The sequence below is a fragment of the Phytophthora cinnamomi genome (genome assembly GCF_018691715.1).
Source record: "Phytophthora cinnamomi strain GKB4 chromosome Unknown Contig53, whole genome shotgun sequence".
NCBI classification, from domain to species: Eukaryota; Oomycota; class Peronosporomycetes; order Peronosporales; family Peronosporaceae; genus Phytophthora; species Phytophthora cinnamomi.
This window is the reverse complement of record NW_027150986.1, coordinates 3,253,450-3,266,341: the sequence shown is the minus strand read 5'-3', so window position 1 is coordinate 3,266,341 and position 12,892 is coordinate 3,253,450. Positions and strand designations below refer to the sequence as shown.

Sequence of the window (12,892 nt, the reverse complement as noted above, 5' to 3'; positions counted from 1 at the left end):
CATGTATTAGAATCGGAGTTGAAATGAGCTAATATCGCATCGGCCAGCATCGGCGGCTAATAGCAAGTCGATACCAGCCTGGTGGGGTACGATTACCACACCGGCAGGCTGGATAAAGCGTGTCTCAACCTCACCAGTAGCTCCGAAAGCTGTGAGGAACACGCCGCAGTTTGTGAAAATGGCCACGCAGCGATTAGCAGCATCGCTTACCAGTATAAAACCACTGCGCTGCTGTACCCAAACGCCAACAGGTGAAAGCGGACGGTCGAATGGTGTGACTTTCGCATCCAGTACGAGTTGTGCGTTGCCGTTTAGGTCAAGAACTTGAACTCTACAATTGCCGGTGTCCGCAACAACAATTTTATCGAAGCGATGAGGACCGAAATTGCATTTCGGCGTCTCAGGAAGTGCAGGACAGAGTGCAATGTCCGTTGGGAAATTGAATTCTCCTGGTGATGTGCCCAGACGACCGAAAGCTCGCACGAAACTACGGGTTGGTAAATCAAAAACTTGTACACGGTGATTGCACTGGTCAGACACAAAAAGCAGGCGGTGGTTCCAAACGGCTACGCCGTGTGGTGAGTCTAAGAAGCCCTCCAGGTGGCCAAAACCTTCGCCAACACGCCCGCAGAATGAACCATTTCGGGCATCAAATAATGATATGGAATGGTTTCCGCTGTCACTAATCACCAGCATTGTGCGTATATGTGAAATATCACCTGCAAATACGGCGTCGTCATCCAGGCTGTAAGCTGCGAGGAATGACGGGTGATTAAGCTCTCCCGGCTTAAAACCATTTGAACAGAGCTCCTGGTCTCCATAAGTGGTAGCACCGATGAAAAACTGCAAACTCAGGTTGCTTGAATCGAGAACAGCTACACGATGTGCCACTGGGTCGCTTACGTATAGCCATATCTTCTTTGGAAGCTGCTCTTCGGGATTGCCAAGGCTAAAGCTAAGCTGGAGACAGCTGTTAACGCTACAAACTCCTCGGAGCTGGTTCCTTGGAAGCTGGAGCCAGGTGCAGCCGGCTGCGTCAAAGTTGTACGTGTACGCACTGGCATTTTCACGGTCAACCACAACGATCTCCCTTTCAGATGGAGCGTACGCAAGCGCAAATGGGTGGTGGAAATGTGAACGCTTGTCGCGCCACTCCATTTGGCGAGATGTGAGGCGAATGTAAAGTTTGCATGTCGGATGCAGCACTTTCGCAAGACTGTAGAACTCATCCATGCGATTACCAGATAAAACAGGTGAACGCTGCTGCAGTGCCGCGTACTCTCTCTCCATTTCAGCTCGTAGGCTTGCAAACTGGTCACGTTGGAAAGCCACTTGATCCAAGCTCCCAAGTAAGGACATTTGGCGCAAAAACTCCCCACGCTCATTGAGTATTTGCACACGGTAATTACCACAGTCTGCGACGATAGCTTCAAATTGCTCATTGGAGATTCCAGTGTCACTGTCAGGCTGCATTCCCCGGGTAATAGCTCGCTGCATGCAGAACCGAACAGTGAGTAGAGGGCACAAGCAAAGCAACCAAAGCTAACTCATACCTTTCTGACGTTAGCGAGCTTAACATCACGCAAGTCGTAAAACTCGCCACCGTGCATCCCCTTCCGGCCAATGGTCTGTACAACAGCTCCTCGTTTGGCGAATACAGCTAAGCGAGAATTACCTGTATCGCACACAACGACGTGGTAATGCGAAAGGTCCAACCCTGTTGGCCGCTTCATCACCGTTGCCCGAGAACCGGCAATACTCCGTTCAAGTATTACTCCTTTAGCGATTGAGTTAGTCGGAAGCTTGTACACCCTAATGCAGTTGGTTGCCTCATCGCTTGCGTAAAATTCACCTGCTGCATCATCCACTGCAAGACCTCGAGGTAGGGTGAGCTGTGGGTTTCCATCAATGAAAGCAGTTCGAGCTGTCGATGCGTCAAAGTCGCAGGTCGAGCGTCCTGTCACTTGGTTCGCAAGAACACAGGTCCTGTACAATTGAAAGAGCACACGGAGCTCTACGACTGCGATGCGCGCGTACCCCTGCTCACACACTAGCCGAATTAGAACCAAACTCTCGGCACAGAAGGAATTGTCCTCACTCACCTAGAAGCCGTCCACACCTGGTCGAAGCCATGGCCAGGGGCGTTCGCAGAGCGAGGCTTTCATCCACTTCATTCCCCCACGAAGAGGTGAATAACAGTTTCTTTGTCTTTCGGTCAAAGCCGTGAATCCTTGCATTGTTGTCGCCAATGAGGATAACATCATCGTCCAAGCCTAAGATTGGCTTCTCCAGCGCTCGCACAGTCAGCACTGCCACACACATCGGCAGTGCTTCGGCATCGCCTCGAGACGGCAACTGCATTGTCGACTTCCAAAAGGCCCCGACTAGCTTTAGCTGTTTCTCAATTCCGGCGATCACCAGCCTCTCGTCATTTTCAAGGTTCGCAATGCGTTCTTCCTCCGCCGCCTTCTTCCTCCGAACCTCCTCGCGCTCCTGCAGTCGCCGCTGCTCTTTCGCGACGCGTTCTGTAACCAATTCCACATCAGCACAATAGCACGAGCTGCAAAGTTGACCTCAGTACTTGCCGTCTTCGAGGCGCTTGCGCTCGTCCTCCTGCTGCCTTCTGAGCTCCTCCTGGCGCTGTCGAGCCGCGTCTTCCAGCCGCTGGTTCTCGAGTTTCTACATGAACATGACAACCCGACTCCATCAGCCATGACAACGCTAACCACCCAAACGGTGACTAGGCCCTCCTTACACGAAGACGACGGCGTTCCGCCAACAGGTTGGCGCTTGCTGTGGCCATCGCGAATGGATCGATCGACTGCTTAGTGACTCTTCAAGCTGTGGCCATCGAGTTCACTTGGCTACCGTCGCCTGCACGACAAGTCCAAGCACATCATGCCTGTTTCCAGGGACAATAACGCTACGCGAATGATGAAGAGCGTGCAATATTTTATCATAAAAACTGCCCCGACGTATTCCTTCTACACGGGGCCTTCGCTTGTCTAAAAAACTTTTTCGTCCCTAGTGGACGATCCTAACATTGTATCGTGCCATAGTGTACGGGTGCGAGCGCGCGAGCGCGGCCACCAGCGAGTAGCGAGATGGCCGGGCGGCACGCGTTTAAATAGGCGAGCCGCGCAGCTCGGCCAGCTGCGCGCGCGAGAGCCGCAGGTCCAGGTTGTTGTCCCAGCCGCACATCTGCTCGAACGAGTCGTGCGTGAGCTCCACCTGCTGCAGCACCTCCTCGGCGTTCGGGTGCTCCACGAACTTGAGCGTCTTCGCGAAGGTGCGGCCCACGTTCTGCACCGCCGCGAAGCACGCGTCTCGCTCCGCCATCGAGTCGCCGACGGACAGGAAGTTGAAGTACGCGTCCTGCGGGGCGGTGGGGTCTCTGTACGGCCGTGCGCCGGTCTCCTGGGCCGCGGCGGCGGCGAAGCACTTGCGCGCGATGAGCTGCATGACCTCCTGCTTCCAGGTGGCCGAGTCGCCGCCCAGGCCGTACGTCTGCTCGTACCAGCTCCTTGCGGACACAATGTGCACGTCCGGCAGCGCCAGCACGCTCTGCACGGCCGGCAGGTAGAGCGCGGCCGACATCTCGACCCAGCCGTACTCGGCGGCGGTCACGACGAACACGGGGCCGTAGGCCACGGCCTTCTGCAGCAGGCGCGCCACGTGCGCGCCGATGAGCGCCAGCACCTCGCGCTGCTCGGGCGTGACGGAGATCTGGTGGCCGCGGAACTTGGGCAGCAGGTCCTGCGCGTGCAGCCACGAGCTGGGGCACAGCGTGTCGTCCCAGTCGAAGACCACGACGGTGCGGTCCTTGACGGAGCTGGCCGGGCGCCGCTTGGGCTGCGTGGCGCTGGCGGGCGACACGGGCTTCATGGGCCGCAGCGTCTCGACCGCGGAGGAGGCGAACGCCATCGTGCTGAGCTGCGGGTGGGCGGGGGAGCGGGGGGTGGGGCGAGGACGGCTCGCCTTCCTGCGCGCGCCGAGGCGTGTTCGATAGTGAGGCGGCGGGCCGTTACCGGGCGGATTCTCCATAGGGAGGCGGCCAGAGACATTTGACGACAACCATACTACGCGTAAGTAACCCGGCGAGAGACGGGCCGCGCGGCTGTTAGGCGTTGAAGCGAACCGCCCAGTGTGTCTTGGGCCGGGGCAACGCTATTAATAGTGATGGCTTTCCGGCACGGGTGGGGTCGGGTTGCATCGCTATCTATCCTCGGAGAGAGCACGCTGCGGGGCATTGCTGCCTGCAGGCCGGCCTCGGAGGCACGTGCGCCGCGCTGAGATGGCTGCGTGCGCAATGCCCGCGGCCCAAAGCCGGGCCTGGGCGCCAGCGGCGCAATTGCCACCGTGCCAGCACCACCACCCCCAGCAGACGATTTTCTTACCCAAACGCAAGCGGCAACATTTGCCGGCGCTCTCGCTGATTGAGGCCTGTAGACTTCTTTTTCGTGCCGCTGGCTTGGGTGGCGCCTGCAGCCTGACGGGCTGTCACGATTGACAGGCGCGGCGCACGGCCGTCAGAAAGAAGGGCCCGAAACCGCGCTGGCCACGCCCTGGCGCCGCTGGAAAACGCCTGCCCGCCTGCTGTCTGTGGGCTCCAGTGCGTTGCAGTTGGCGGACACTTGGCCAGCGCGGCTGTTTGGTTGCCGCGCGCACCGAGCTGATTGCAGCTGGGCGCACGTGTGTTTCTTGTCGGCGAGAGCCGCACTCGAAGGCCAGAAACCAGAGCGCTCGCGGCTGCGGCCGAGGCGATCTCCGGGCCCACCTGGACGCGGAGAAGCTTTCGCTGCCATTTCAGCAGCGGCGAGTAATGCGCCGCAAGCCTTGAAGGCGGCGGCGCGACGACGGCAACCGCTGTCAGCGCGGGTCAGCGCGGAAGTTGCCTTTCGAGTCCCAAGGCGACTTGGACGTAAAGAAGCGGTTTCTGTTCACTGATGGCGGGTTTACAAAGGCCATGCGACACGGACTGACGCCAGCGTTCGAAGATCCACTCCTTTCACACAGCATAATCGAACCTCTCTTGCAGCATCTGCAGCAGATGTGGGCGGGTTCGCCATCTTCCGACCCTCGTCGCGAGTCGAATGCATTGGCCCCGCGCCGCCGCAGTGGAAGGACACACCGGCCAAGGCTCCCCAGGCAATCCGCGGCTGTTGTCTCACACCGCTGCGGCTGCTGCAGCGAGCGATTTGACCCGCGTGTGGCTGGCTGGCGCCGAGCACAATGGTTACGAGCCGGTGAATGCACGGCATCGCTCCCGACTCGGAGGCTGCGACTCGGAGTTGCCCGCAGCTGGATTGAGCGTGTGTGTAATTACCCGGTTCAGCCGCCGCTGACAGGATTCCATCGCCCCCAGACGACGCTCGCTATCCATGGGAGGGCTCTCCGGCAGCGCTCTCTCTCTCTCTCTCTCTCTCTCTCTTCTTTCGCGGCGTCGGATAAGGACGTCGTGGTGCGCTACGACGCCGTGGCGGGCGTCCCGGCGCCATTACATATGTACGCAATGGCATCGGTCGCAAGAGGGAGCGAGGGCGTCGAGACCGCGGCGCCACTCATCAGGCCGGCGCTCGCCGAGCAGGTCGCTCCATCGCACGGTCGTGGCGATTGACGAGGATCGCCATCCACCAAGTGTACCATCTACGTGGTACATTCTACTGTGCCACACTTATGGTACACCTTATTACCGAAATACCGGTACCTTCATCTAGGAATAAAAAAGGCATCTAGGAATAAAATGTGGTCACTATCGATGTGGTCCACACCTTTGCAAGTGCTGACGCCGCGCAATGTCTCACGCCGCGATCGCCCGCTCGATTCCCCCTTCCAGTCTGGGAACTTCGCCCTTCAAGTAGCTGCAGCAGCAACTTGAGCCTGCGCTGTACGAATAGCATGGGGCGCCGCAAGCCCTTCCCCGCGGCGGCCAAGCACGCGGGCGTGTTCGGCGACGAGCGCGTGGTCGTGGGCGTGGACGACCTGGTGCTGCTGCCGTCCGTGAGCGAGACGTCCATCCTGGAGAACCTCAAGATGCGCCACGCCGCCGACGTCATCTACTCGTACATCGGCCACGTGCTGGTGGTCGTGAACCCGTACAAGTGGCTGGACATCTACGGGGAGGACAGCATGCACGCCTACACGCACAAGGCGCGCATCGACGTGCCGCCGCACGTCTTCGCCACGGCCGAGGAGACGTACCGCACGATGCTGAGCGAGGAGGACAACCAGTGCGTCATCATCAGCGGCGAGAGCGGCGCCGGCAAGACCGAGGCCTCCAAGCAGATCCAGAACTACATCGCCGGCGTCAGCGGCAGCGGCGCGGGCGTCGACAAGGTCAAGCGCACCTTTCTCGAGAGCAACCCGCTGCTCGAGGCCTTCGGCAACGCCAAGACGCTGCGCAACAACAACTCGAGCCGCTTCGGCAAGTACTTCGAGCTGCTCTTCGACTCGGCCGGGCGCCCGCAGGGCGGCAAGGTCACCAACTACCTGCTGGAGAAGTCTCGCGTGGTCAAGCCCGGCAAGGGCGAGAGGAACTTCCACATCTTCTACCAGGTGCTGGCCGGCTTGCCCGCAGCAGCCAAGCAGAAGCTCTACTTGGACCGAGGCGGGCCCGACAGCTTCCACTACCTCAAGGTGAGCGGGTGCTACGATGTCGACGACGTGAACGACGCGCAGGAGTTCGACGAGACCATGGCGGCCATGCAGCATGTGGGCATCAAGCGGAAGCAGATCGAGCTGGTGATCCAGACGCTCGCGGCTGTGCTGCACATTGGCAACGTGCACTTCCAGCCCGAGACCGTGGGAGACGCGGAGGGTTCTTCTGTGCGCGACCGCGAGAGCTTGCAGATCGCTTGTGGGCTGCTGGGGCTGGATGCCGCTCGTGTGGAGCACGCGCTGTGTTATAAGTTGCTGCAGACAATGGCACCTGGCGGAAAAATCGAGTCGTACGAGGTGCCGCAGAACACGAGTCAAGCCAAAGCCCAGCGCGACTCGATTGCCAAGGCTGTGTACGATCGATTGTTTGACTTCCTGGTGGAGCGCGTAAACCATGCGCTGGACATTGAAAAGAAGGCGGAGAAACATGGCGAGATCCTGGAGATTGACGACATGACCACGATCGGTATTCTGGATATCTATGGCTTTGAAATCTTCGACAAGAACGGATTTGAGCAGTTCTGCATCAACTACGTGAACGAAAAGCTGCAGCAGATCTTCATCGAGCTTACGCTGAAGAGCGAACAGGAGGAGTACGCGCGCGAAGGTATCGCATGGTCGCCGATTCCGTTCTTCAACAATAAGGTCGTGTGCGATTTGATTGAAGCGCGTCGCCCAACGCCAGGCATTTTCCTTATTCTTGATGACACTGTCAAAACGATGCACTCCCGTCAGGGAGAAAGCGTCGATGCGAATTTCTTGGAGAAGGTTGCAGGAATTCACGGGTCGCATCCGCACTTCTCGAAGCGTGGTAAGACTTTCGAGATCAAACACTATGCAGGTGACGTGCAGTACAACATTGACGGCTTTGGAGATTCAAATAAGGATTTTTTGAGCAAGGATATCGCGCTCATCATCAGCGAGACATCCAACAAACTTATGCGCTACATTTTCCCCGAGGAAATTGATCTCAATGACAAACGCATGGCGAACACGGCGGGATACAAGATCCGCACGCAGTGCGAAGCTCTCGTCACGGCACTAATGGACTGCACACCTCACTACGTGCGGTGCATCAAGTCCAACGACCAAAAACAACCGAACAAGATGGACGATCGTCGAGTGATTCACCAGATCAAGTATCTAGGCCTTCTTGAAAACGTAAAGGTTCGTCGTGCAGGTTACGCCTACCGTGGAGATTATGGTCGCTTCGTGGATCGTTTCCGACTGCTTAGCAAGGAGACCTATCCAGAGTTCCGTGGATCAGACAAGAAAGGTACCCAAGCAGTTCTGCGCGCAGCTGTGAAGTCACTTCCCCAACTTGAAAACGAAGTTCAGCTCGGAAAAACGATGGTGTTCATCCAAACACCAGAGACTTTCTTCGAGCTGGAAAAACTACGCGAGAAGAAGCTAGGCTCGTTCGTGATGCGGATTCAGAAGGCGTGGAAGAAATACTATGGCCGTCGCCATTTGCTGCAACTCAGTCACGACATCACCAAGCTGTACGCGTCCAACAACAAGCAACGCCAGCGTGTGAGTATATACCGCCCTTTCGACGGAGACTACCTGCGTGACAGCACTATTCGTGACGCGGTCATGGGGATTATCCAGCACTATGGCGATTCCGAGAAGATTGTGTTCTTAGATGAGATTCAGAAGGCTTGCCCGATTGCTGGGGTATCTCCTGATGGATCTCCCATTGCTCTGGCTGGACGGATTCTTATCATCACGGACCAGTACTTGTATTTAATGGAGAAGCGTACGTGGCAACCTGTGCTGGATCCGAAGAGCACGTTTGTACCGCCTTTGGTTTATCTCCGTCGTCGTCTTCGGTTGACAGCTATTGAAGAAATCACGATGAGCACAATGGCTGACCCGTACTTTGTGTTGAAAGTGCGTCAAGAACCGCTTCTTGCTGAACCTAACAAAAGCAACTGGGCGGACAATAAGTCTACGATGGTATGCATGGCGACCGGCAAGAAGTTCGGACTCTTTAACCGTCGACATCATTGTCGGTACACTGGCAAGATTTACTGCAACGATGTTTGCAAGCAACTAGAGGTGGTGCCTGATCTTGGAGTCTATACGCCATCCCGCGTATATGATAAGGTAATCGGACTCATGTCGACTGAGATGCCCGAGGACCAGCTACTTCTGTCGGAGAAGAAGACGGAGATCGCGGTCACGCTTGTGGATGCTATACGCTCCTTGGCAAATGTTGCAACACCGATCAACTTCAGTGACTCCATTCGTCTCCGCCGTGCCGCAAGTGTCGGGCTGTCGAAAACCCCACCGCAGCAAATTCAGTTTGTTTCATCAGGACACGACCGAATCACAGGCGATGCAAACAGTGTGCAGCTTCACGTAGCACCAGGTGTGCCTGACGAGTATATTCGCAAGCGCCGCAAACGTGAGAAAGCACGTCGCAAGAAATTGGAAAGGCAACGAGAGGAAGAGTTGGCAATGCGGGCACAGCGCCAAGAGCAGCGCAGCCGAGAACGTGAGGCCGAGCGTCTTCGTCGTGTCGCTGAAAAGAAGGCCAAAAAGCAGGCTGAGAAGGAGGCCCGGAAGCATGCGTTGACGTCAAGGAAGTCCGCGAAGGCATCTATGGAATCAGTGCGAAAGTTTGGCGAAAGCGTTCAAAGTTCCCCCGCAAACGGAGGCATTGGTGGTGCCAACAGCGAGTTGGCTGCCATTCTTGCGCGTCGTCGCGGGGCATAATCGGGAACGATATAGCGGTCATCGTTCTTAGTTTAATTTGAAAGCAGGAAACGACAGAGTCGTAGGTATGTGTCCGAAGGAAGAGTGCATAACACAAAATGAATTACCGCGATTTTGACAGCTACTACTATAATACATGTAGTGTACAACGCAATAACACTACAGTAGTTTAGAACTACAATACGACCAACTAGTAGTCCACAGACTGAACCGGCAAGTAGGCGACACCAGTTCTCGTCACCTTCGAGCAGTACCATAAATTTATAGTCGTGAGATTGACGAGTGTTGCGAGGTGCGCAAGGCCGGCATCCGTGATTTCCCCGCACTCGGACAAGTTTAGCGATGTTAGCGACGTCACCTTGCCCAATGTCGACATGCCTTCGTCCGTGAGCAGACAACAGTTCCCCAGATCAAGCGACGCGAGATTGGGCATTGATAGGAACGCCAACAGACTTGCGTCTGTCAACTTGGAACAGCTCGCAAGATCGATCGACTGCAGCTTCGTGAGTGACGACAGGTTCGTGATGCCAGCATTCGTGAGCTTGTTGCAATACCAGAGAACGAGCGATGTCAGTTCCGTCATCTGAGCAATGGTGGTGGTTGCAGTGTCTGTAAGAAGACGACAATTGGCGAGATTCAGCGTCTTTAACCGCTTTAGTCCTGCAAGATGAGCGATGCCATGGTCATCGATCCGGTTGCAGCGCATGAGGTTGAGGTTGGTGAGGTTGTGCAGCTCGCTAATTCCGAGCAAAGCATTGTTCCCCACCTGACGACAATTGGAGAGATCAAGAATCACCAGTGATCTCAGTTGCGAAAGTGCGGCGATGCCATCATCTCGAATACCGGAGCAACCACCAAGGTAGAGGGACTTAAGTCGGTGAAGACGTGCGAGCTCGTTGAGACCCTCGTCCGTGACATTGAAACAGCTAACCATGTCCAGCGAAGTAAGATTGCGCAGCTTCGAGATAGACTGGAGCCCTCTGTTGGTGACTTTTCCGCATTTCATCAAGTTCAAGAACCGCATTTTCGTGAGCGATTCCATGAACTCGAATGTGGCGTTGCCGATCTCACTGCAGTACCACAAATTGCAGCTCGACAGGTTGGTGAAGTTGACCAGCACACTAGTACCCACGTCTGTGATATTGTAGCACCCAGCAATGTCCAGAGTGACGAGATTCACAAGCGGAGCTAGTGCCTGCAGACCGATATCGGTCACTTCGCCGACATTGGCAAACTCCAGGTGCCGCAGGTTAACCAGAGAGCTGAGAGAGCTGATCCCTACGTCAGTCAGCTGACTGCAGTTCGACAAGTTGAGGCTCGTGAGCGAAGTTACACCAGCAAGCGCGGATATGCCAACATCTGTGAGTGCGCCTTGGTAGCAGTACCAAAGATTCAACGTCTCCAGGTGCTTCAGCCCAGCTAGTTCTCGAATGCCGCTATCACCGACTTGGCTACAGCCTCGAAGGCTGAGGTAGTTCAGTTTCGGCAGGTTCGCAGCAATGGCAGAAACAGCCTCATCACTCACGACTTTGCAGTATCCGAGGTTAAGTGACGTGAGTGTGTCCGACAATGACTCAGTCAGCGCCTTGATTCCTTTGTCAGTCACCTGGTAGCATCCTTTGAGCGCGATCGAGGATAGCTTGGAGATCTCGGCAAGCTGTTCAACAGACTCATCGGTGAGGTTTGAACAGCCTGTAAGGTTGACGTCTTTCAGATTGGGGAACTGCATTGATAGCGTCGCCAAGTGCTCGTCAAGAATCACTCGCCGCGCAGAGATGAACGAAAGTACGTGCGTGGCGCGACCAACTTCGCGGCAGATTGACTTGTTCGTGGTCATCAAGCGGTAAATATCGTCAACATTCAGGTACCGGACGACGATGTGCAAGGCCGGCGTGATATCCAGAAGCACGTTCCTACTGCTGCTCACGCCGTCACCAATCGTCTCCATGAAGCTGCCGCACCTGCTTCTGCTTGTCGACGACGCTCGTGACCTCGCGCGGTCGCGTTGCTCCACATCAGCTAAGTTGGTGCCTCGAACAACTTGTTTCCAGTGGTTGAAGGTCTTCTTCCTCCACATGTACGTCAGTCGATCGTAGACGCAGGAGCAGCAATCGTCAAAGTCCTTGCGCATTTGATCGACTTTCACCACTTTGTTGTCGTCATCTTGCAGCGCCAGGTCGTTTGGGTTGTCCGCGTCAGCATTGCACACGCACGACGAGCAGATGAAGTCCAGCTCCTCCATTGAAAACGCCGATAGAGATCGAGGGTTCAACCGGGTCATCCAGCACGTCTTGCTGATTGGCACAGATATTTCGCACTGTCGCCAAAAGCTTGCCAAGCGCCCTTAGCTGCAGACCGACTGTCGAAGAGTGCCAAAAACGAAGCGGAAGTCCCAACAGCACCACAATGATCCAGCATGACCTGTATTGAGAGCTCAGAGCGTGGAGCTGGGCACACGGCTGGGCCGCTCTCTGCCGACCACTTGACAAAACTGCACTTGAGCGGATCCTCAGAGCCCACGGCGTCCTCGACAAGATGCACTGCTTACCGGTATAGGAACCATTAAATACCGGTAATCCGATTGATAAAAAATGAAAAAATCGGAAAATTGAAGAAAAAAAACCTCGAACGTAAAAAACTGGCGTTCAATTCGATGGGGGCGTTTTATTCGGTATTTACGTATTTGAACGACCAACTCGATATCGTGAGTCGATGTTGGTGTTGTCGACGACAAGTATACCGGTAACGACACTCTTGGGCGTCAAATGATGGACGACGCAGCGAAGGATAATGCGCAACGCGTGTGTATACGGGATTGTCGGTGTGTATTCACGAGCACGATGATCTGGTTTATCAGGGCTTCGAACGTCTCGGCCGTCTAGACGGAGGTAGTCTTCGACTCGCTTAGGTCCGTGCCAATTGCGCTACGTGCAACCGCGGCGCCCGCATCGCGTCTAATAGTGCCGTTGCTAGTGAAGCTGGACATCCCCGTTGTGGGCGGCGACGGTACCTCATCTTCCTCCACGAATCCCTCGCTCACAGCTTGAACAAGCAGGAAGAGCATCCGCACGACCATGCCCAAGGCGGCGATGACGAGGATAGCGCCCATCAGGACCGTGCTCGACTCGCTGTCGCCAGAGTCCGCGACCGCAGTCTCCCCGCCCGCGCTGCTTGCCTGAGATGGCAAGGACCCCGCTCGCGATGTCGATGCAGACGGCGTACCAGCAGCGACTGACGTGCTCGAGTCCTTCGTGCTCCCGCTGCCAACCGTGTTATTTGTAGAGCTGCTACTGCCTGAGCTCGAGAAAAAGACGTCGCTGCAGTCGATGCCAAACGGACAAGAACCTCTCACCCTCACGTAGCAAGAATTTCTGTCGAAGAGCACGCACGGTGGGCATTTTTCCTCAGTCACAGAGCAGGGCACGGACTGATCGCCACCCTCGTAACAAGTCTTGACGGCGGCGCACTGAGACACCTCGTTCGCTGCGTCGGCTGCAAGAAGCAATAGCGGAGC

At 56.1% G+C, this 12,892-nt stretch overlaps 4 protein-coding genes across 5 annotated transcripts; 1 reads left to right on the top strand and 3 right to left on the bottom strand.

Annotated features, from left to right (window-relative positions):
- Positions 1–1,291: 1,291 nt before the first annotated feature.
- On the bottom strand, positions 1,292–2,803 carry IUM83_00947 (uncharacterized protein; the record flags this gene model as incomplete). The annotated part of the gene is made up of 7 exons (XM_067924767.1): positions 1,292–1,311; positions 1,410–1,491; positions 1,554–1,675; positions 2,019–2,039; positions 2,103–2,525; positions 2,586–2,679; positions 2,756–2,803. The coding sequence occupies 7 exons, from the start codon at positions 2,801–2,803 to the stop codon at positions 1,292–1,294; spliced, it is 810 nt and encodes a 269-aa protein (XP_067788418.1).
- Positions 2,804–3,123: 320 nt separating this feature from the next.
- On the bottom strand, positions 3,124–3,924 carry IUM83_00946 (Protein kinase; the record flags this gene model as incomplete). The annotated part of the gene is made up of 1 exon (XM_067924766.1): positions 3,124–3,924. One exon carries the CDS (start codon positions 3,922–3,924, stop codon positions 3,124–3,126), a length of 801 nt encoding a protein of 266 aa, XP_067788575.1.
- Positions 3,925–5,898: 1,974 nt separating this feature from the next.
- Positions 5,899–9,378, top strand: IUM83_00945 (myosin-like protein; the record flags this gene model as incomplete). The annotated part of the gene is made up of 3 exons (XM_067924765.1): positions 5,899–8,416; positions 8,498–8,550; positions 8,767–9,378. The coding sequence occupies 3 exons, from the start codon at positions 5,899–5,901 to the stop codon at positions 9,376–9,378; spliced, it is 3,183 nt and encodes a 1,060-aa protein (XP_067788576.1).
- A 190-nt stretch (positions 9,379–9,568) lies between these two features.
- Positions 9,569–11,620, bottom strand: IUM83_00944 (F-box/LRR-repeat protein 13; the record flags this gene model as incomplete). 2 transcript variants are annotated; one of them, XM_067924763.1, is made up of 2 exons in its annotated part: positions 10,900–10,905; positions 10,985–11,620. In XM_067924763.1, the coding sequence occupies 2 exons, from the start codon at positions 11,618–11,620 to the stop codon at positions 10,900–10,902; spliced, it is 642 nt and encodes a 213-aa protein (XP_067788577.1). The 2 variants fall into 2 exon arrangements, with proteins under 2 accessions (XP_067788578.1, XP_067788577.1); XM_067924764.1 differs by having other exon boundaries at positions 9,569–11,620.
- Between the last annotated feature and the right edge of the window lie 1,272 nt (positions 11,621–12,892).